This window comes from Ambystoma mexicanum, chromosome 7p (genome assembly GCF_040938575.1).
Source record: "Ambystoma mexicanum isolate Mex_15411 chromosome 7p, UKY_AmexF1_1, whole genome shotgun sequence".
Classification (NCBI taxonomy): Eukaryota; Metazoa; Chordata; class Amphibia; order Caudata; family Ambystomatidae; genus Ambystoma; species Ambystoma mexicanum.
The window spans coordinates 295,422,698-295,447,596 of NC_090939.1; the positions used below are offsets into that span (position 1 = coordinate 295,422,698).

Consider the following 24,899-nt stretch of genomic DNA (forward strand, 5'->3'; position numbering starts at 1 on the left):
GAGCGAGACCCCTTTTCCCACTCGGTCGTCTTTTTTCACCATTTCTTTATAGAAAGGTACTTGAGTTTTTCTCTGCGCAACAAACCAGGTTTGGTCTCTTTGTTCATTCGCCTTTGGCGGGCTTCAGGAGTGAAACACGCCACTGGCTCCAGAGTGTCTGGGGTAGGCAGGCAGTGAGGGAGGTGCCCTCACTGCCTGCCTACCCCAGAACACAAGAATTTACAAATCGTCATAATACTTTCAGATAGTACAAGAGTCTTTCAATTCAATAGGCTAAGCCAAAGTCAATAGGTCAAAGTCTTTGTATAGGATGCAGCACTTCAGGTAAGTAAATGGAAGTCTTTACACAAGTTCTTACGAGTCTTTGATAATAAAAAGAAAAACCAAATGTAGGGCCACAAGCTGATTCGACGTGAGTTGCAGAAGTTACAAGTACTTCCACAGTAAGTGGTAAGCTCTCTTAGGCTAGTTTTACAGTACCTTAGTAAAGAAGAAAAAGATGCAGCTGAAGACTTCTGTTCCTAGCTCTGCAGATCTCACTGTTCCTGGGCCTCAGTAGTGGGGACAAGAGGACGACGTCTGGGTTCTCCTGCACTGTAATGGCACAGTCAAAGCTGGCAACCGGCAAACTTTACTTTCAGTGACTGTTTCACATTTCAGCTCCTTGCTGTACAGCAAATAGCAATATGCGCGGTTCCTGGATGGCAAAGTGGCCTTTCCTCACTTCTGAGGTCCTACACTCCTGAGTGGGGTCAGGCTTGGTCAGCCCTGCTTCATGGGAGGCTGGAGGATCTTCCAAAAGCCTTAGGCCAGCTTACAAGCAATGCACACAATCGGGTGTCCCTCTCCCTGGCTCTAAGGTTTCCTGCAGCAACTCTGAGGAAATTCAACCAGCTCTGAGATGGTTGTCCAGGTGGCTTACATGGGAATTGATTGGTCCTACCAACTCAAAGGGAGAAGTCGTCCTTGCAGGGCTTCTCTGTCGATGCAAACTTGGCGATTCGACCCTGCAGCAGGGCTTCACCGGGCAAACCAACGGTCCAGGAGTTGCCGCAGCTGTCCTCTTCAAGCTCTTCTTCGGTTCTTTCGTCCAATGGTCAACTCTGCCTTCCAAGCCAAGAGTGTCACCTTTTTATTCAGTTCTCTCCCATTCATTCCAGTCTAGCTGATACTCACCAAGCAGGGTGGCTGTCCTTGCCGGACAGTCAGCCGGCCAATCACTACAGAGTGCATTTGGGTCTCCTAGGAGACTAAGCACAGGGAGTATCGGGCACCTCCCTCACTGCCTGCCTACCCCAGACACTCTGGAGCCAGTGGCGTGTTTCACTCCTGAAGCCCGCCAAAGGCGAATGAACAAAGAGACCAAACCTGGTTTGTTGCGCAGAGAAAAACTCAAGTACCTTTCTATAAAGAAATGGTGAAAAAAGACGACCGAGTGGGAAAAGGGGTCTCGCTCTCTCCAGGTAAAAAAAAAAAAATCAAGTCCTCAAAATCCATCAAAGTTACTGGGGGTCTCTAAGGTAGGGAGAATTCTCAAAAATGTGGTAATTCCCTCTAACGCACCACATCCCAGAGCAAGGTTTTGTGGTGAAAAATTCTGGTAATTAAAGCATTTATGGAAAGACTAAAGAGGCTTCATCCCCCTATTTCCAACCCATCTCCCGGGCATGACCTGAACAACGTTCTTACCAGACTAATGGGGCCTCCCTTTGAACCAATGCACAAGGCTAGCCTTAAAGCACTCAACTACAAGACCGCCTTCCTGGTAGCGATCACCTCTATAAGAAGAGTTAGCGAAGTGCAGGCCCTTTCAGCTCAGGACCCATTTGTCACGATTCACAGTGATGAGGTGTTTTCCCTCACACTCTCGCTTTGCGCCTAAATTTATCTGTTACATGTCAACCAATCCATAGAACTAAACACCTTTTTCCAGAACCACTAACGTGGCGGAAAAGGGCCTCCACACACTGGATGCGAGGAGAACGGTTATCTACGATCTGGAAAGGACAAAGCCACTAAAGAAAACAAACCAGTTCTTCGTTTCAGTAGCAGCTTGTAGAGAAGGGGCACCTGTTTCTAAATCGGCTATCTCAAAGTGGATCGTAAACTGCATCACACTGTTTCTCTCTTGCCAAGAGAGATCTACCCTTCACGCCTAGAGCACACTACTCTGGACACAGGGGCCATCATAGCCTTCATTGCAAATGTTTCTCTGGAGTCTACTTGCAAAGCAGCAACCTGGAGTTCTGTACACACCTTTACACAATACTACTGACTGGATACACACACTAGGTCTGATTCTCAAGTGGGACAAGCAGTGCTAAGACATCTCTTTGCAACTGTTCTTTCACACATCCCACCAACATCTCTGGGTACTGCTCGCTAGTCTATGCACAGCATTTGATTCGAAGCAGATTCACAAGCCTCAGAAGACTTGCACTCCTCACCGTAATATCATTTCCGATTGTATCTTCTTGGATTCACATGCACCCACCCTTCCTCCCCTCGTGGAGTAGAAGGAACATAGAGCTCTTACACCTATTCTCTTCTGTATTAGCTTGCGCTGCCTATAAGGCTCCCTCACAGCAGAAAAAAACACAACCAGAGGGATCTCGATGCGGGAGGGATTTTGGGTACACTACACGTCACGTTGGGGATAGTGTTAATCACGCCATGTCGACGTCCCCTTTCGATCTTAGAAAGAAAGATGCAATACTCTGCGATTTCCACTAGATGTCGGACTATATGCACATCATGTGAATCTAAGCAGATGCAGTCATCAGAAATTTTATTATGGTGAGTAATGCATGACATATTACTTTTTCAGCAATCATCTTATTTTTGCCTGCCATCCCCTGCTTTTGATATTCAGAACTCTAGAAGAGAATTCGGTATTTAATGGGATGCAGTTTTTGTCCACCCCTTATGCGGCTTACTGTGACAATATGCATGATCCTGATAGTCATCCGAAGATTTACACCTGGTGTAAGAAAATATTTTGTGAATTATCATGCAAACTAGTTCTATCATTAAATGCATATTGCATTCTCCTCCACTCATTTGTCAATATCACCCCTCCCCATTATGCCATCCTATGTGTTCTTTGTACATAAATTTGCTTTTTTAAATCTATTGTTAGGTTGAACTCCAAGTGGGATCTTCGAAGATTGTGCAAAACAGTTGGTTCTGTTGCCCTTCCCAGAATGGTATGTCTATTTAATAAAATGGCTTAATCTTTGGTCCTATTACAATGCAAGATCTCGGTGATACACAAGACCAATGTGTTCAATTCACTAGGAAAGTAATTTGTCACATTAACTGCTGTGTTGCTGGATGTGCAGTCTAGAATAAAGTTTGTGGAAAGTTAGTTCACGCTGCTTATAAAAAAAAAAAGAAATGTATTGGCCTTTCGTGAATAATAAACATTAGCAGACCCCTACTTAAATTCTCCCCTCCCTCCGCTCCCTAGTTCCCACCCCTGTCACCTCTGCATGGTTTTATGTTTTGCAATGTCTTTAATGTCCCTGAATATCAAGGATTGGAAGATGAGGGCAATAACAAATATTAAAGACATTCTGTCGAAAGGAAAGCACTTCTGCCCAGTCTTGTCAACATTTTGGCTGGTCCCCCTGTACAAAATGTGATCCATTCAAGTGCAACAAAGTTCCAAACTCTGATAGCCATTTGCTGATCTGTGGTGGATCTTTAGACTTCCATTTCTCTGCAATCCCCAGTAGAGCATACAGGAGCCTTTTCTTTTTTTGTTTAGAACTAGGTCTTATTTTTGTCTCTAATATCAGCAGGATGTTAAACTTGATAGTATTGGTTTCAACAAGCCAAACATTTGTTCCATTTGTACATCAATCTCGGTCCAGTACGCCTTTAAAATCGGTGAGCCCCACCATATATGCCCCAGACCCCGAGCATACCACATTCTCTCCAGCATTGATCTGAAATGGAAGGTCTCATTTTATGCAAACTGGGGTACAGTGCCATTGCCTTAACACCTTGTGTTAGGCAAGATTGTATGCAGTACCCTTAGGGTGCACTACAACAACCCTGACCTCCTGGCATTAGTAACCCAAACTTATAAGTCTGTGCTACACAGGTTGGTAGTGTGGACGTGTAGCCAGGATTATCTCAAGAGGGGTAAATGTGAGCTTTAGGGGAGTTACACAGAGGTTCACAGTGACAAGTATTCAAGCAGACACTTGCACACAGGGTTTCTTGATAAAACAATTTATTTACCAGTCAGTTAATATAAGCCTTCTTCAGAAGGGAGCACTGTAAAACACCACACAAATATACTTCAAAATTATACACTCTTAAGTTCAGAATCAGTAAATACCCATTTGGGATGGCATACAGCAGATACCTACATCCACAGGTGACTTCAATTGCTAGGGTGCTGTTGACATGAGTGTATTACTGTTGCCATTCAGAATTAGTTAAGAGCAAGCAAAAAAAGGGAAGATTATTAGAGCAAACAAGATGCCACAAATATTTCTTAAGCAAGCAAATACTTTCAGATCCCCCAATAAGAGTCATTCAGTTAAAACAGGCTAAGCCAAAGTCAATAGGCAAGAGTCTATATGGGCTGGAGCACTTCTTTGAAGGTAGGTAGAAAAGTCTTTGCACCATTTTTCAGAAGTCTTTGAAGAAAAAGATGAATCAATGTAGGGCCACAAGCTTAGACTTGTGAGTAGTAGAAGATGCAAGCAACTCTACAGCAAGAGGTAAGTTCCCTTAGACTTTGTACAGTACCTTGTGCTTGCAGTGAGCTCAGCTGAAGGGCATCCTGAATGGTGTAACATCAGTGCTTAATAGCACAATCTCCTGAAGATGTTGGGATAGCCAGGTGGATTTGGATGAGAATCTGAGGCGAAACGGAGCCTTGGAGCGTTGGAAACCTGTGGCACTTGTCCAGAGATTAGCAAAACAAAAAGATGATGGCTGGAAGGTTTTGACTAAATCATAACCACAGGCAGAGCTCTGGGCAACCCTCCAGACCATCGTTTTTCAGCCTGCCAAGCCATTACAGAAGGGGAATAACCATATGCAAATCAGGCTTGCTCCTTCCCCAAAAGGGGTAGTCCACCCTGAACCGCTAGGTCACATCCCTTCTGCACGAGACCACAAGCGTCCACAGACATGTTTCAGCCTTGTTGGGCGTCATCAGTGAGGAGTAGCTTGGGTCTCTTGTCCAGAGATCCCTGCAATCAAGATGGCGGAGCGTGCCAATGAAGCCACGGGACGACCTCCGGCTCCGGACAAGCTGAATGGCTGCTGAGGCAGTACATCCTGCGGTCGGATCCTGGTGCTTGCAGAAGCATGTTGCCCTGAATCGCCACAGCTATGCACTGAAGAATTATGGGAACCTGGAGATGATGGCGCTGAGAGCTGGGGACGCCAGTGTGGGGGCAGTGAGGTCAGCAGTTGCGGATAGCGGGTGGACTGGCTTGGAAGTTGGAGACCAGACGCGCCCTTGCCATATTGAGTGGAAGGCTGATATCATCCCCCCAACTCCTGCTAAACTCCAGCTGGAGGACTGGATGATGATGGTGGCTGGCAGAAGCATGTAAGCTGGAGCAAGGTGGTCCGATGGAGAGAAGACGCATAGGCGTACGTGGCCTCTGCGGATCACTGGCCAACGGGTTGGTGGCGTGCTCCCACTGGAGCAAGCTCTGTGAGAGGCGTAGACGGCCCCACTTCTGCAGCGAGGATCACTGAGACAGAGGCAGCCCCGGGCTCCCTGCCCAGACTCGGAGCCCGGGTGGACCTGGAGCGCCTGCCTCCCATAATTGAAGCCATCGTGGTCGCGGCCGCCCCACCCCTCTGTAGCCAGGGAGGGACGGTGCAGCGACAAGACCAGTGGAGAACAGCCCTGCAGATCTGAGCGGCAGGTTGCAGTGCGTGATCCAGAACGGCATATGGGAAGAATCTGACCTGGAGGGGTGAATGTGAGTGAGAACGAGATGCCAAACCCACAACCCCCTTTTTTAGTATTCTGTACGCACTCTCTGCCTGAGCAAGGCAGAGGCTGTGAGGTTCCGGCAACTTAGACTGTCATTCCTCAGTTATCACTATCTCTGCGTTTTCCTGGTGAAGGCCTATTCATGCAAAGGCCCTGGAGGAGGGGCTGCACCAGCATGAAGCATAAGATTCTAGTTAATTGACTCTCATTGTCCTGGGCCGTTTGGATTAGGCGGCACTAAACCATAAGATAGATACGAGGGAGCAATAGCCAGAGAGGGCCACAGGCCACGCCAAGTCAGACCTGCTCCTATTGCGATGGTTCGGTTCATGGGAAGTCCCCCTACCGGCTCCACCCAACTCTTTACAATTGTGGGCTAATCGCTCCTTGCCCTCAAATTGCACGAAGGCGTGCCGCGGGCGCTTGAAGCACTCAGCGTTTGAGCAGTCTGCAATGCCTAAAGCAGCAGGGAGGTGGAAAACGCACGGAATCGAGGCCTTCCTAACACCTCAGCCGGCAACCACGCTTCAGATGCAAACAGTGACAGCAGACATCCACCCTACACCCGCATCGGTAAAGCTTCCAGACATGGCATTCTCTAAAACTGACTTTGAGGAGATGCTAAAATCCTTTAAGCAAGAGATCACCCAAGAAATTAAATCTGAGATCAAAACTTCTAAGGATTCTTTGGCCAGATCTATGGCCGACCTAACTGCCCATTTTGGAGGTCTTGAGGCCAGGGTCCATGAGCTAGAAAATATAACATGTGAAAAAACGCACAACAGCGAGGTACTTGCGGAAAGGGTGAGGGTTATCGAGGAGCTCCTAGAAGACATCTGGGCAAAGCAGGCAGACCTTGAAAATAGGTCAAGGAGGAATAATGTATGTCTTTGTGGTGTCCCTCGGCAAGTCCCGGATCAAGAACTATCTGACTAAGCGCTCTGTTTAAGTTTCTACTGTGCCTGCTAACCTCGGAGTCACTGATCCTGGATAGGACCCATCGTGTCCCGGACGTCCTCACCTGGGTGCATTTCTTCCACCAGAAAGAGGAAGTCATGGCTGCAGCCAGGAAGTCCAATTTAGTACATTTCCATGGATTACATTTCCAGGATCTCTCCCCATACACCCTCGCGAGATGCGGACTCCTACAAAGGGTGACGTCCTGGCTGAAAACCAAAAGATTTGCTACCGTTGGGGATTCCCATGTAAACTGATTTTTGACCTTCATAATCCGCACTACACAATCTCCTCAGAGGACGACACGAAGGACTTAATGGCAGAAATAAACATCGAGGCCACCGCAGAGTCCAGCTCCCAAGGTCAGACTGATTTCTACCTTCACCCCACGCCGAAAGATAAACTGATTAAACCCAGGGGATGGAGACGCCTGGGACGACCCCTTCACCAGGAAACGGAAGCCACAAATAACACAGATCTTCAGCAAACACTGAATGCCCCACCCCTCTCCAGGAAACGTTGGCACAGAACCAGTTGAGAGTCCGGTGAAACCTTGTTGACTAACTATCTGGGGGCAGCGGAGCACCATATAGTTAGTTGAGAGCGAACAATGCTGTGATCCTCCACGACTTGAATAAAATAATGGAGAAAGCACATCCTCACCGCCTCCGCGCTTATAATTGGGAAACATAGGCATCGTCAGCCTGGCAGGTTCGGCAGCCCTGGGGCTTCCGGAAGATGCGGGACCAAGGGGGGGGCACACCGCTGACCCTCTAAACACCTCAAGCGGTACTATGGGGTAGTGTCAAATTGAGCGAAGTCGGCGGAAGGTGTCAAGCAACATGGACCCTCCTGCAGTTGAGTGAGCCCAGACAATGGCCCTATACGGACTGTGGTACTGCAGCGTACCCCCGCCCCCGATCGGCCCTGCGTCCCAGTGGCCATATGGGTTGCTGAGGATCCAGCACCCCCCTCGTCCCAATCCATTCTTAAGCCTGACGCAACACGGACCACCTCTGACTTGCTGAGGAGCTACTGCGCTGTCCTTGTGTGAACTGGAGGCGGAACATGACCATCAATGCACTGTTATATCGAAAGCCAGACACAAAATGGATCTCATGGAGATGAGGAATTGCGCAAGTCGGCAATAACTGGGCATCCTAGTTATAGATTGCGCGCGTTACTGTTGGCGGTTGGTTAATGTTGGTTAGGAAAACAAGGCTGCTAAGAGGCTCACTTGCATTGTTTTATGTTTGTTTCTGTTTTTACTTGGGTTGTTTTTTGGACATACTACCACTAGGCCTCTCTTGTGGCCCCATACACCGCGTGACAATCATAAGCTGCGGAGCAACTGTTGGCCCCCAGAGGAGGCCTATGCCTGGCCCTCCTCGGCAGCCAGTCATGCCACTTTGTCGCCAAACACATGCAATGCGTAGGTTTGGGAAGGCTGGAGGGAGAAAGGGAGCTGGGGGAAGCACCTTACTGGGGAAGAATACTGTCCCTCAGTGTATCACAAAAGCTTGAGCGATCTCAGAATGGCAACCTGGATGTTAAATTAATCACCCTCAACTTTCAAGGACTGAATTCCCCCCCTAAAGCACATTGTTCCATAGATTAGCAACGCTTGACTCTGCTCTTGTTCCTCCAGGAAACTCACCTTCTACTTGCGGAAGACTTTCGCCTCAACAAACTCTATTCCACAAAATGTTTTGCCTCCAGCGGCTCGAAGAAACGTCGGGTTGCCATTTGTGCGCAAGGCCATCCCCCTAAAAGCATTGAAGGTGGTGCGGGATTGGGAGGGAAGGTTTCTCTTGGTGGTGTCAATGCTGTGGGGACGCAAAGTGACCCTGGTCTCAATGTATGCTCCAAATGCTAAACGGGATGTTTTCTTTGTTTTTTTTTGCATTGTAATCTAAATCCTTGATGGAACATGCAGAAGGCGACATCATTCTAGGCAGTGATTTTTAACGCTGTGATCAACCCCTTATTTGTTAAGACTCTACCCCCAACGGCCAATGACAAGAAATATGTCCTAGCCCTTACCACATTACTGTGGGAGCACTCACTTATTGAGGAACGGGATTATACCCATTTTTCAGCAGTTCACAAGGGGTTCTCTAGATTAGACATGTTCCTTCTTTCTGACACGCCTATCCCCCTGGCGGTAGATACCGAAATACTCCCAGAAGCGCTCACCGATCATGCCCTATTGAGACTAACACTTCCGCCCCTCCTCCAAGCAACCCCACCCCAGAGGCCGTCCTGTCGACTAAATTATCTCTTATTAGAAGACGACCTGATCCGAACTCGCATAGCGCAAACCATACATTTCTACTTTAGGGAGAACGATACTGGCAATATGGGCTGCAACAGTGTGGGATGTCGGCAAGACGGTAATTAGGGGGCACCTGATTGAACAAGCCGCACGGGGGGGGGATGTTGGGCAAAGTTTGTATGTAGTACCATTTGGGACCACTACACACAACTAGGATTACATGTTTAAGCAAAACCAACCTTTGGTATAAGTCTGTACTACAGTTTTTGGTAGCGGAGCTAAGCAGCCAGGCTCATCTCAAGCGAGAATTTGAGCTGTAAGGATGTTAGAGGTCTACAATCACAGGTAATCAAACTCTTACACTCAAGGTTTCTTGGTTAAACACTTATTAATTTATTCAACAGTCAGTTATAAAACATTCATTAGAAGGAGGCCGTTAAATATCACACACATACACTTCAGTACTATACTCATTAAGTTTCTGAGGCATTCAGACTACTTTGAAGGAGGAGCAAAATGGCATTCAGAATACTTTGAAGGAGAAGCAAAAAGGAATAGGTTCAGAACATAAAAGGATTACAATTTCTTAGACAGTGCAGATACTTTGAGTTCACCTGATGAGTCCATTCAATAGGCTAGGTCAAAGTCAATGGGCTAAAGTCTTGAATAGGTGTAAACGGTAAAGTCTCTGTAGAAGTTCTCAGAAATAGTTTGTAACAAGAATTGTTGGGTCCCAAGCTGATTAGTGCGAGTTTCAAGCACTTTCACCGGGAGAGGTAAGTACTCTGTCGTTTCACAGTACCTTACAAATGAAGAAAAAGATGCAGCTGAAGACTTCTGTTCCTGCAGATCTCTGTTCCTAAGCCTCAGTCGTGGGGACAAGAGGGAGGACGTTGGGGGACTCCTGCACTGGGACTGGTCAAAAAGCTGGTACTTGGCAAATCTTCAATTCCGGTAGCTGAAGTAAAGCACACAAACTGGTGTCCCTCTCCCTGGTTATTCGGTTTCCTGCAGCACTCTGAGGAAAATAAAACCAGCTCCGAGAATGGTATCCAGGTGGCTTACGGTTCGGGTTGATTGGTTCCACCAACCGAAAGGGAGAAGTCGCCTTCTAGGGCTTCTCTGTCGAGATGAACTTGGCGATTCGGACCTGCAGCAGGGCTTCACCGGGCAGACCAATGGTCCAGGAGTTGCAGCAGCCGTCCTCTTCCAGCTCGTCTTCGGTTCTTTCGTTCCAGTGGTCGACTCTGCATTGCAAGCCAAGAAACTCAACTTTTAAACAGTTCTCTCCCATTCATTCCAGCCTAGCTGCCACTCACCCAGCAGGGTGGCTGTGCTTGCCGGACAGTCAGCCAGCCAATCACTCCAGAGTGCATTTGGAGACTAAGCACAGGGAGTTTCGGGCACCTCCTCCCCTACACACTCAGATGCCAGAGGCGGTCTTCACTCCTGAAGCCCGCCAAAGGCACACGAACAAAGGGACCAAACCAGGTTTGGCACGCAGTGACGAAAACTAGAAGGACCTCTCCAAAAAGAAACAGGGGTGTGGGGGGGGGGGGGCGGAGACCACCGGGACCCGTTAAAACAAAGGGGCTTAAGGCGCCAGCTTGAAAAACATGGCTCCTGTGATTTTTAGCTACCGATGTTCGCGGTCAGGAGAAATCATGGTAGTTCTTTGAAACCACAGCCACCAGAATTTTCAATAGAAATGGGTAGAATTTAACTGCTACATGAGTATTTAGACACACGGGATACTATATAACCCCTCCAGCACAGCATTGTAAGATGGTGTGTGCTGGATCTAGGAATTTGCAAAGATTAGTGAAGTCAATTTCACTTTACATTCTCTGGGAAACAGTAGTTTATCACAGAGAAGGTATTTAAACCTTTGGGAAGGCAAAAAGACATCCCTGTGTCACTGTACTGAATGTGCTGTGTAACACCCAGGAAAAGATGATGCCTATTGAGTTATCTAAAACCCCATATTCAAAGAACATGAGTGTAAAACACACATCAAAACACATGGGAGTGGGGGGGGAAAAAAGGCTCACACTCTTTCCAGGTAAAAATAAAATCAAGTCCTTAAAATCCAGCAAAGTTGCTGGGGGTGTCTAAGGTGAATAATTAGCACATTTATGAGAATTCTCCTTAAAGGGGTAGCCCAGCTAAAATTTTTATTTAAAAAATAGATGGGCAACATTAAAAAAAATACTAGTACTTTTTTTTTTTTTTTTATTCCTATGTTACATTTTGAGCTATTCAAGCTCAAAATTCGCAAAAGCAAGCACATGGGCGCATCCATTTTGTGAAATGGATGCCTGCCTGTTCTGGCTTTTGCGGCACTAATGAAGGAAAAGCCAGCCAGCTGTAGTGAACAAAAGCTACCGCTGGGTGGCTTTTCCTTCATTGGTGCTGTACGCGGAGGACGGGGACCGGAGACCAGAGCAGGAAAGCTGCAGCTGAATCGGTAATGGGAAATGCTAAATGCTGCAGTGTTTCTACCTAAATCTGCTTTTCAAGCAGATTTAGGCAGAAACACAACGCGGTTGTGTTTACATGCCGCAGTGTTTCTGCCTACAGCTGATTTCCCATTTGGGGCTCTCGGGCTCCCCACGGGGGGCCTGAGAGCCCCAAATGGGAAATGCTAAATGCTGCAGATTTAGTCAAACACAACCGCGTTGTGTTTCTGCCTGCCTTGGCTTTCACTTTGGGTCTCCGGTGCTCCCCTGGGGGAACACCGGAGACCCAAAGTGATAGCTACAGCAGGCAGAAACACAACGCGGTTGGGTTTGAAAACGCTGTGGTTTTTCTTTCCGAGTTTCTCACGCTCCTCCGAGCCGGAGGAGCCTGAGGAACCTGGAAAGAAAAACCGCAACGTTTTTTTTAAAGCTGCGGTTTTATTTCTAAGTTTTCCGGGCTACTCCAGCCCGGAAAATTTAAAAAAAAAAAAAAACCGCAGCTAGTGCTTATTTATTAAAAAAAAATAAATGGCATTTACCGAGATTCAGCTGCAGCTTTCCTGCTCTGGTCTCCGGTCTCCGTCCTCCGCGTACAGCACCAATTAAGTGCTATTATTTTTTTTTAATGTTGCCCATCTATTTTTGAAATAACATTTTTAGCTGGACTACCCCTCTAACACTGCTGTGACACAATGTAAAAAGAGGATACCTATGGAGTTTGTCAGATTCAAATACCAAAAGAAACAGCGTTGAGATCAAAGAAAAATACATGAGTGGGGAAAAAGGTCTTCCTCTCTCTGGGATAAAGATTAAAGTCCAGCAAAAGTGCTGGTGGTCTCTACGGTAGAAGAGAATTGGCTCATTTCTGAGGATTCTCCTTAACCTTCTAGATAAAAACTTTACCCAGCAATATTAGTTAAAAACCAATGTATCACCTATGAGGGACAGTAAGAATCGGTCAATGAAATAGAAGTCTGCCCGGAGCCAGGACAGCCAATTGGAGCACAGTCTATGGAGCGGAGGCACTTCTTGGATAGCGGAAAGTCTTGAATAACTTTAGTTTGTTGTAGGAAATCACTATTGGGCCGCACACTATTACACGTGTGAAAGCTAGAGTTGGAATCAACTCTAGAAAATGCAGCTACTGCAAGTCTCAACTGAGAAGAGCAAGCCACAGACAAGGAGGTACGTACCCCCAAGTCAGAACAGTATCTTTGATTAGAAGAAGTGTCCAGCTGGCTCCTGTCTGGTTTCAGCGTTGCAGATAGTGTTTCTTGGCCTCAGTAGTAGGGACAAGTGATAGGACGTCTGGGGACTCCTGCGGCAGCAATTCGATGGTCGGCGGCAGCTACGGGCTCTTTCAGATACGTTGCACTTTGCGGTTTCAGTGCTCTGTAAATAGCACCACCTTGGATCTTGGACACCGGTTGGGGCTCCTTGAGTCCAGCACTCTGTGACTCGAGCTTGAGTCGTCCTGCTTCGGGAGGGTCCTCAGGACTCCTGGAGCTTTTGGCCGGCTTAGATGTTGCACTCGACTACAGATTTCTCGACCCCTGGCACTCGGTTACAGCAGCAGCAAAGAAGTACAGCCAGTTGACGAAGATCTATCAGCAAAGTTCGTTTCTGGGTTAGTTGGTCCCACTAACCCAAGGGAAGAAGTTGTTCCGTGCAGAGCTTCTCTTGTCGATTAGAAAAAGGAGTTTCAGCACAGCAGCAGGGCTTCACCGGGCAGTTCGGTCCAGGAGGGTGCAGCAAGCTTCGTTCACGGTTTCTTCGTCTGGATGTCCTTCCCAGTGGTTGACTGTCTTCAGTCCAAGAAGCCTCGCCTTTTAAGTAGTTTTCTCCCTCCTTTTGTTAGCGGCTGGTCCCGCTCGTGATCAGTCCACTGTCTCTGAAATAAGAGGAGAAATTAAATGTAGTTTTAAAACTCAATGTCATCTCGTTGTAGGAAAGACATGCATAAATAGCGAATGACGCAAGCAAACTGAGGGGCGACTCAAGAAATTCGATTTAACTCTGAGAGCCATACATGTGCTCAATAGTCCTCTGATGGTTAGTAATTGAGAGTGGGCAATAAAGATTTGAAAAACAATTTGAATACACTTTTAATTTGAATTTACTTTCCTTAGATAAAACTCTAAAGAGTCTATCCTTGCCTGAAGGGCAACTAATGGTCAAACGTGTAGTGAAAAACAGAAGATGCACATATGAGACTTATCATATTTCGAGCATCAATATAAAATCCAAACAAGATATCAAGATTCATTAGAACACTACACGAAAAATGATGAAATGAGGGATCATAGTGTGACTGTATTCTGTTATATTAAGCAATAATTTCTGTCTACGAGATGCTTTAATTTGATTTATTGATGTATGCAAACAAATGTATAATTATGTGTAAAGAAATTACAGCAACACACGTCATGATCGTGAATATTCTTGGAACAGTGGTGAAAAATTAACCCCTGGTTACTTTACATTAAAAAAAAAATCTTGATTGAATTGTATGATTCTTTTGGTCCAATGGTTATTGGAAAAAAGTGTGCCCTTGTCCTTGCCTCCCGTCGTGTACAGGAGACCACCCCCTATTTACTTCTCCCGTTCATGCACAGCCTAGCTGTCGCTCACACAGCAGGGTAGCTGTCCTACAAGGACAGCCAGCCACTCACGACTGGGTGCATTCAGGTAACCACAGAGACAAAGGGCAGGTGAGTTTTGGGCACCTCCCTGACTTCCAGCCCTTCAAGACACACTGGAGCCAGAGGCGGGTTTCAGCATTGAAATCCGCCAAAGACACCATGAACAAAAGGGTCAAAACTGGTTTGGCACGCAGAGGAAAACCCCAAGAAAGACCTCACAAACCATAAATGACGAAAAAGACACGGGCCATTTTGACAAAATGGTCACCCATGGGTGCTATATTGCAGCTGAGGATTCAGCCTGCGGTAGAAAATCGCAATGGTAGGAAAATTAAACCACTGCTACCAGCCATTTAAAGTAATAAGTAGGACAAGGGGCTGCTTAGTAAACCCCCCCACCCCCTAGCACTCCACATACAATGGGGTGTGCTAGACCTACAAAGAGAAAAGGTAAGTAAAGTCAATTTCGCATTACTGTTCTTGGGAACTGTAGTTCACCCAAGAAAAGGTATTTAAACCTTATGAGAAATCTAAAGGATTTCTGTGACACTGCACTGAAGGTGCTGTCACCATACAAAAAGTAGATGCCTATTGAATTTGTCGGCCTCCAAAAACAAAGGAAATATAAAAGCCAAAACAGTTCAAAACACAGAGCTAGAAAAAGGGCTTGATCACTCCAGGGATAAAAAGTCCTAAAGTCCAGCAAAAGAGCTGGGGGTCTCGAAGGTTGAAGGGAATTAGCACAGAAATTAGAATTCTCACTAACGGCGAGTCATCAGTCAACTCACAGTGCCAGTGCAGACACTTATCCTTTGCAGATGGGGAGCAGGTGCAAGTGGATCTTGGTCACCTGGCCTAAGCCCTGCCCACCTGGTGCCCTCCTGGTTGACGCGCTTTTTTTTTTCCCCACTTGGCAAGAAGCGCCCACCTGGTGCCTTCCTGGTTGCTGCTCTTTTTCTCTCCTCTCCCTATTGCCTCCCTTCCTCCCTTTACTTTCTTCTATGCACTTACTCTATCAGAATTGTCCCTGGACCTAGTATGATTGCAACCTAGTCTGTCTCCTCCCCCCGCCCTTACTTGTTCCCCCACCCCCTCCAGCACTATCTGAAATGTCGTCCGGCCTAGTACGATAGTAGCTTATTTTGTTCCTCCCCTCCCTTTCTGCACCACTCTCCCTCACCTTTTGTTTTCTCTGGTTCTACCAGAAATGTTGTCAGGCCTAGTACGGTAGTCGCCTGTCTGTTTCCATTTCGTTCCCACTCTCCCTTAACTATGTTTTAGCTCTTGCACTATCTGAAATGTCGTCGGGCCGAGTATGATAATTTCACATCCTTACTGTTCATGGCCTGTAAGAATGTCATTGTATTTTTCCCTTGTTCCCTCCCTTGCCCTGAAGCGCTTTGAGACACATTGTGTATAGGGGCTATATCATCGCCCCAACGTTGCCGAGGCAGATTTTGTACCCGGACCTTCTCAGCCGGTCAGCACCGCGCCCGGTCAAGCTGCCAGTGGTCCCAGATCTGCTCACCAGAGAAGGAGGCGCAATCCTGCATCACGACCCAGGATCGCTGAACCTGAGGGATTGACTACTGCAGCTCTAGAGTTTGGACAATAAGAGTTGCCGGCGGACTGCAGGGAGGTCCTTTCAAAAGCCACAGCATCATCAACTCTTAAATGCTACGGTCACAAGTGGAAGCGTTTAGCGACGTGGTGCCGGTCGCAGGAGATCACCCTTCTGAGGGTCACAGACATGCAGATTCTTCCATACTACTTGTCCTTGGCCAAGGCGGGACTGGCGCACTCTATCAAAATGCAACTGGCGGCTATCTCCCGCTACACCAGGCCTCCAGGAAGATCTTCTTTGGTCCCATCGTCTCGTCAAGGAATTCCTCAAAGGACTGTTTCTATCTTTCCTGCCAGTGAAGGCTCCTTCCCTGGCGTGGGAACTCGTGGTGCCGACGAGGCTCATGGGAGCCCCCTTCGAGCCTATGCATCAGGCCCCTCTCGTGGAAAACTGCTTTCCTTGTGGAAATCGCCTATGCCATGATGGTGGGGGAGATCCAGGCACTATACTGCAAACGGGCATATCTGACTTTCCACGAATCGAGGGTGATGCTATGGACACACCCCTCCTTCATGCCAAAGGTGCCATCGGATGCCACCCAAAAGAGCCTTTGGTGTTACCCGTGTTTTTTCCAAAGACTCCGTCAACGACTGAAAGGGTCTTGCACTCGCTGGACATTGCTCGTGCTCAGTTCTACGTGGCTCGCACGAAAATGTCTCAACTATTCGTGAACTTTGGTCCTGTGAACCATGGGAAGGCCTTGTCCAAGGCTTCCATCTCCAGGTGGCTGTCCGGATGCATCAGTCATTGTTGGCAAACCGACCCATGCCCGGCCGTCCGAGAGCCCATTCCACCAGATCGATCGCTGCAAAGACGGCGTTCCTGTCTGGTGTGCTGCTGGAAATCTGCAGCGCTGCTACGTGGAGGTCTATGCACACCTTCACAAAGTTCTACTGGGTCGACGGGGATTCCAGAGTGGAGTCCAGGGTCGGCCAAGCAGTGCTACGTAACCTGTTCGCTTCAGGTGAGTCTGTTACAGAGGTAAGAGTATTGCTTCTGTTGAGCCTTACCACCTCCCCTGGTTGTGTAATGTTGTACTGCTATGTAGTCTTTATTCATGAGCATGTAAATCCATGCCAGACCCCATCCTGTAACTATTGTTCTCCAGCATGGGTCTGGCATGAATTTACATGCGAACCCTCCCTCCTTCCCCTCTTCATATCTTCTTGGTCATACTGCCACTTTACGCGTTTACCAAATCTGAATATGGATGCGAGAGGAGGGGATTGGGGAGAGGGCAGTCATTGGCTGGGGGCAGTATGACCCAGAGTACAGCGATTTGTGTAGAGGAAAAATACAGTTTGTAAGTGAAATTGAAACTGTTTTTCTTTTACTGAGGATACCCGGCCTGACAGTGGATATTCATGAGCATTTGGCATGTGAATCCATGCCAGAACCATGCTGCAGAATAATAGTTACAGGTAAGTAACTTGTTCCTTACTTAACTTTACTGTTATCATTGTCAACTGCTTTATACCTCAGATTCCCCTTCATCTTTGAATCGGTATTAAGCACACGCAACCACTCTCGTGCTTCCAACAAAATGGGTGGAAAAGCAATCTTCCCTCGCGCCTTACGCTGCGCAACTTCTGCACTTCAGAGTTTAGGGAAACAGGATAGGCAGTTGAAATCTGCTCGAGCAAAGTCCCGGTGTCCCTTCGGTTCTCCCACTTCTGCCTGGATTGCCAACAATGTGCTCTCTGCTTTCTGCTACTACCGCTGCTGCAAACACCCCAGCCACAGCTCTCTCCTTTTCCATCTAATGGCCTAAATAGGCTGCCTACTACGGCAGCATTGCGCTTCACACAGCCCTCTTCCTAATCCAGTTCTTCTTGGATTATGGGACTCGTAGTCCAAATCAACAAAATAAGGTTTTTACGTGGCAATAAGCAATTAGAAGTGTGTGCCATGGTAATCGGGCCGAGAACGCAAACATTATAGGGCCACATACACAGGGGGCCCGGATGGACACAGTCCTGGCGCCTTTCGCGCCAGGCTCATGAATAACAGTAAGCAAGAACATTTATTTGGAACGAGTGCTTTATTATGGCCAGCACCTCATTTTGGGTGCAAAGTGCATTTAACATGGGGAACTTCCATTCGCTAAAGCAGCCCCACATGTACTCTTGGGTGTGACTGCTGCTATTGGGTTGCCTTGCACGTGCTGACTCTCTAGGAGTGGCAGGCAAGCCAGGCCTAGTGGGCATGCCCACGATCGTGGCTATATAAGCTGCCCCAATCCTCGAGGCAGACGCTTCGTGTTATTCTGCACTTCATGAAGCGTAACGCTCACCGCTGCCTGGGATCAGACTTACCTTTGGAAATCCTGCTTCCTGCCATCATACTTATCACCTGGGGAAATCTGCTTTCACCTGTGCGCGTCTTCGTTGATCCTGGCATTCATGTTCAAATCTTCCAGAACGCTGACATCTTCATCTTGGCACCGCAGCACAATGCGCTCTGTCCGCGACAGCAGCACCTGCAAGGAAAAACGAAAGACAAGGTTAGACACTTAAGACCTTCAGTTTAAGGTTGCGCTACCACCGAACATCACGGTTTTCCTTAAACCATCACTTACCTGCTGTCGAACATTGCAGATACATCCATCTTCCACCCAGCCGCGTCCCGCGCCCCACTGCTGCTTTTGAGCCGCATTTCCACCTATTGGGAAGAAAACAGAAGAGAAACATTATTCAGGAATGACAACCATATTGGGAGCAATAATACAAAGACATTGAAACGAGAAGAGACAAAGAGAAAACAGAAAGGGAAAGAGATGAGACATTGAGGCACACTTACTACCAACCAGGAGAAGCATAGTCGCAGCTGGACTAGACTATTACTTACTGGGGATCAGGGAAGGAACTAGGTCCCATCGAGGAGCGCCCCTTCCAGAAGTAGCAGGACAGAGCTTATCAATAATTAACAGGTGAGCCTTATGGGCCAGTACATGCCCACAGAAATCACACCTTGGGGAGAAGAGTTTCAGAGGTACAATAGTCACAGATCAGTGCACTCCCCTTCTCTCATATCCACACAGGAGCAGTGTCACCGATTGCCGCTGCTCACAGATTATCTGCAGAGGGAGAGGCCTGACGGGGGTGATCTAATTCCTGGGAGGGCTGCAACTGTGCCCCAACGCATCCGCAGAGACCAGGTGAGCTTAACAGGGTGGCATGGAGGGGAAAGTTAAATAAAGGGGTTTCGCATTCTTCCTGACCTGTTGTCCTGTTTCACTTCTGAACAGTCTTTCGCCTAACAACCAATCACTGGTCTCTGGGTCATACTGCCCCCAGCCAATGACTGCCCTCTACCTATGCCCCTCCTCTGGCAGCCATCTTCAGATTTTTACCGCACGTTCAAGTGTTGGGAGTCCTCTTTCTATAGCTGTTGAGCTTTTACTGTGTTTTGCGTTTTTTTTTTTCTCGTTTTTTTCCAGTCAATCGAGCCTCAAGCTCATCGATTCTAGTTCCAGGGACCCATTTTTGGATTCTTGAGCGCCCCTAAAGGGCGAATTTCGACTAGTTTCTTCTTGGAGGATTCCCGAAGATTCTTCAAGGCCTATGCCGCGTCGACATGGCAGAGGAGAAGGATTCGGCGCCTTTCCAAGGTTTGCCGGGACTGCAACCTACGGAATGTCTTTTCAGACGGACGTTCTCTGTGCTTTTACTGCCTGCACTCGGACCGGATGCATGTGGAGGATGACTCTGCGTCTTGTCAGAGTCCCGGCAGCATGCCTCCCCTGCCCAGAAGAAGAAAGTTCAAAGGTCTTCTAAGACCTTTGAGGGCACCCCTCCCGCGGGGTCCCAACATAAGGCTAAGCATCACAAGTCCACTGCCACCGGGAGCGCCGTTGCGACAGGCTCTGCAGAGGCCATGGAAAGTACAGCATCTCCAGTGCCTTCGGCCCCGAGCCAACGCTCTGGTTCTTCTAAGAAGAGTAAGTCGGACCATCCAGGCAAGCTCTTGGAGAAGACCCAGACAGGCCCTACTGAGAAGGCCAAGGGGGAGCTGCGCTCCGACCCTCCCCCTAAGGGAGCTCATAAACGCCTGCAAACCCTACCTTTCTCCATCCAGTTGCATTACTGTAGCCAGAGCACAAGTGCTTTCAAAAATTGATTACTGTAATGCTCTTTCTCGGCACCTCAGAACGCAATATGAACAAACTGCATGTGCTACAGAACCATGCCCTCAGCCGCCCCGAGTATCCCGCGACACGCACACATCTCCAGCATCAGACAAGATGCTCACTGGCTCCCTGGACGAGACAGAATCACTCTCAGATCCCTTGTTATCGTCCATAAATGCCTCTCCAATTCGCCCCCAAATACTTGGCAGTCATGTTCTCTGAAGACACTTCAACCACACCAACCAGAACGCCATACTCACACTGCCTATCCATCCCCAAATTCTCCCTAAAAAAAAAAAGCAGGTGGCTCCAGCTTCCTGGTTCTAGCCGCCAAATTATGGAACGCTATACCGCTGAACCTTGGAGCAGAACCCTCCTTTTGGACTTTTAGAGCCAAAACAAAATCATGGCTCGCCAACATGAATTCCACCGCCATCTGACTTTCTTCTTAAAAGTAGTTGTCTTTGTCGACCATCATGTAACCCGGTCAACGCGCACTTAATGTAATTTTACTGTATGTCTATACTATGCTGTAACCTCCTCTAAGTCTCCGGCGCCCAGTTACCCCAGTGTTCGGCGCGCGGTATAAATGAAGAAACTAACTAAACTAAATTGAAGGCCTCAGGCTCAACCAAGGTCATGAAGGCCCAAGTACATCTGACGAAGGACCCTTCCATCGAAGGAGTGGTGGTGTCCCTCGCGAAGGCTGCAGAGGCGGATCCGCAGTGCACGGCCCCGAAGGCAAGAGTACTCCTACTTTCCAGGAGGGAGTCCTCTTTTCAACCCATCAAAAAGACACCAGAGAAGGTGATGCCTAAAATTTCCCCGAAACTGCCTCCATTGGTCGCAGAGAGGTTGGGGGGGGGGGGGGGGGGGTGGCACGGTAGCCCTTCAGTGCTCGGATGTCTCCTCTGAGGAGCTTACCAACCTTCAGAAACTCCAGGAGGAACGATGCATCGAGAGCAGCCCCTATGGGAAGGAGAGCGACGACGAAGATGACAAGGAGACAGACGATGAGCAACAGGGCTTTGAATGCTTGGAGGACCGGCCTAAACCGCAAACGCCCTCTCCACCAATGCCTCAGCAACCACCTGGAGATTTCTCGGGACATTCTCACTGCGCTGCATATACCCTATGCTCGGAGATATGGATGCGCATGCCTCTTGCGCCGGCGGCCCCACCCTCGGCGCCGGGACCATCGGGGGAACCAGCATCCAAGAGGGGAATTCACCCTCTGCCTCCTTTCCACCCTACGCCCCCTTCTCCCTCCCCGAGGGATGAGACTGATCCGGACACTGACGACTGGCAAGGGCACGGATGACGACGGCGGATTGGGGGATCTCCTGTCTCTGCCGCCCAGATCTTCACCGCACGACGAGATAGGCTTGTTCCACGCCATGATCTCAAGGGCCTCGGAGCTGTTCCAGCTTGTCCCTGAGGAGAAGAGGATTTCCTTTACCAGTGCCGGGAGGCGAAGAGGAAGACCGTACTTTCGATCCCACTCTTGGAAGACATTTGGGACAAGGGGTTGTCCCTCATGAACTCTTCCTCTGCCGCGGCGAAGAGGGGCAGTTATGAGAAGAAATACAGGATGCCGGACTCTGCGCCCAAGTGCTTACTTTCCAGCCGTCTCCGGACAGTGAGGGGAAGAAGTTGGATGCCATGGGGCAAAGTTATTGTGTCGGCAGACGACCAACAAGGCCGCAAACGCCCTCGCCATCGTGGTGCGTTATGACCAGGAGCTTTGGTTCAAGATCGCTCCCCTCCTGGACATCCTTCCCAACGACAAGAGGGGTAAGGTGGCATTGGACCACGCCATTAGTGGCCACGGACCTCGCTGACATGGGGTTCCGGCAAATGGGCAACAGCGTTTGCCTTCATTGGCGGGGCTGGCTTAGGGCCACTAATTTTCGCCAGGATGTTCAGTCGAAGGTGTTGGACATGCCCTTCGTGGACAATTTTGTTCGGGAAGACTGTGGACTAGTCTCTTCAGGCCATCAAGGCGGATACTGAGATGGCTCGTGCCTTGGGCATGCTTCAGCAACGACGGCTGTCCTTTCGGACTTCTGGAGGAAAATCCCAAGATTCTTCCAAAGGATTCAGGGGAGGTGCTTTGTCCTACCGCCAACCCTCCCACTCATCGGCCCAGGAGACCTACAGGGGCCATTGCAATTCTGGAGGTGGATGCCGTCAGCGCCAAGGCCCCCAAGGTGATGATTCAATGTCAAAACAGGATTGAACTGGCAGTGGCGTCGGGCCCCCAACCGAGCACCCAGGTGGGAGGCCGGCTGGCAAACTTAGCGTGTGAAAGACCATCTCCACCGACTGTTGGCTGCTGGACGCACTCGCCGATGTACACTCCCCTATAGAGTTCCAACAAAATTCTCCATATACCACCAGTGACCCGGCAGGAACCGCGTCCCTCAGCTTCGTCCCTCAGCTTCTGCTGGAGGTGTGGGCACTGCTTAAAAAAAAAGGGTGCGATTAGAGCTCATCCCAAAGAGGCTCCAGAGCTCCCGATTATTAGACCGGCGGTTGGAGGCCCATCCTGGACCTCTGCCGTCTGAACAAGTACATCAAGTCCCAAAAGTTTTGGATGGTGCCTCTTCAGCACGTGCTAGGACAGCTGGAAGAGGGTGATATTCTATTTGTTGCTGAACTTGGAAGATGCCTATTTTCACATCCCCCATACACAAGGGCCACCGCAGGTTCCTCCGCTTCGTGGTTCAAGGGCAACATTACCAGTTCAGTGCCCTTCCCTTCGGATTTAAGTCAGAGCCAAGGGTTTTCACCAAGTTCCTGGCACCAGTAGCGGCGCAGCTACATCTACGGGGGATCCACGTGTACCCTTACCTGGACGACTGGCTTATCCGGGCAAGCTCAAAGGGCATCGCCGTCAAACACACAGCAAGGATTGTCCAACTCCTGACTGATCTGGGGTTCTCGGTGAACTATGCAAAGTCCTGCTTGATTCCATCGCAGAACGCGCAGTATCTGGGATCCCGACTCAACAGTGTCGTGCCTGGCGTCTCCGTCGGAGAGGATAGCGGCCATCTTGGGCAAGGTACAACAGCTGTTGGCCCTGAAGATCGCATGGGTGAGGTCCATCAAGTCCCTGCTCGGCATGATGTAGTCATGCATATACATCATTCGGCTGGGCAGGCTACGGATGTGTCCACTACAGGAGTTCCTCGACGCCCATTGGATACAAGTGTCGGGAAGCTTCGAGGCCAAGGTCACACTCGGCGAGAGTTTCCATCGAGCAGTACACGGTGGTGGGGAGTGCACGCACATCTGTCCGCAGGCACAGATTTCCAGAGCCCACCTCAAGAGACGGTCACGACGGATGCCTCTCTGGAAGGATGGGGAGCGCACACTGGAAGTCTTCATGCAAGAGGCCTGTGGCTACCGGAGAAGATGTTGCACATCAATGTGTCAGAGCTGCGGGCAGTGTTTTGGGCCCTCCAGTCCTTCCTTCTGTTCCTCAAGGGTAAGGTGGTACGGAAAGGCGCAGGACCTTTGGCACTGGGCTGTAGCCCAGGGGGATGTTCCTCATCACTCCTGCCAGATGAAACGAGAACACAGTCGCCGACTCTCTCAGCAGGGAGCTGCGCTCTTGCCACGAGTGGGAACTTCAGCAGGACCAAGTGGGGCACCTGTTCCGCAGATGGGGCAATCCCCAAATCGATCTGTTTGCGACAAACACCAAGTGCCGGATGTTCGCTAGCAGGTTTCCCCAGCCGGCAGGGAGCATAGGGGACGCAGTCTCTTCCCCAACGACGGCATGTTTGTGCATGCCTTCCTGTTTGGGAGAATTCTCAGACGTGGAGACCCCCAGCAACTTTGCTGGATTTTGAGGACTTGATTTTTTTTAACCTGGAGAGTGAGACCCTTTTTCTCAATCTCTCGTGTATTTTATTCCGATTTTGAACACTGTTTCTTTTGGTTGTGGAGTCTGACAAACTCCATAGGCATCATCTTTTACATTGTCACACAGCACCTTCAGTGCAGTGGCACAGTGAAGTCTCTCAGATTTCCCAAATGTTTAAATACCTTCTCTTGGATAAACTGTTTCCAAGAGCAGTAAAGTGAAATTGACTTTACTTACCATTGTAACGTTCTAGACCCAGCACACCCTATCTTACAATAGAGTGCTGGATGGGTTACCTAGTAGCCCCTTTGTCTAGTTTCTCATGTAACATTTTTTGTTACCCATTTCTCATTGAATGGCTGGTGGCAGTGGTTTCGTTTGAACTACCATGGTGCGCATTTACTGCAGGCTGCGTATGCAGCTACAGTGAAGCATACACAGGAGCCATCTTTGTCAAAATGGTGCCCGGTCTTCTTTTTTTGCCATTTCTTTGTGGAAAGGTCCTTCTTGAGATTTGCTTTGCACACCAAACCAGGTTTGGTCTTTGAGCCAGAGGCGGGTTTCACTCGTGAACAGAGTGTCTGGGGTAGGCAGGGTGTGAGGTAGGTGCCCGAAACTCCCTGTGCTTAGTCTCCTGGGAGACCCAAATGCACTCTGTGATGATTGGCCGGCTGACTGTCCGACAAGGACAGACACTCTGCTGGGTGAGTGACAGCAAGGCTGGAATGAATGGGAGAGAACTGAATAAAAGGCAAGTCCTTTGGCTTGGAAGGCAGAGTCAACCACTGTACAAAGGAACCGAAGAACTTGAAGAGGAAGCCTTCTGCAACTCCTGGACCATTGGTTTGCCTGGTGAAGCCGTGCTGCAGTGCCAACATGCCAGGTGTACATCGACCAAAAACCCCCTGCAAGGACGACTTCTCCCCTTGAGTTGGTGGGACCAATCCACTCCAAAGTAAGCCACCTCG

The 24,899-nt window shown here is 48.9% G+C and overlaps 1 protein-coding gene across 2 annotated transcripts in view; it reads left to right on the top strand.

Annotated features, from left to right (window-relative positions):
- CCT8 (chaperonin containing TCP1 subunit 8) overlaps nt 1–24,899 on the top strand; it is a 403,324-nt gene that overhangs the window by 203,551 nt on the left and 174,874 nt on the right. For both annotated transcript variants that reach the window (XM_069636365.1, XM_069636366.1), the window contains exon 9: nt 3,140–3,206. In XM_069636365.1, coding sequence (XP_069492466.1) covers nt 3,140–3,206 — 67 coding nt within the window. The remainder of the gene's footprint in view (nt 1–3,139; nt 3,207–24,899) is intronic.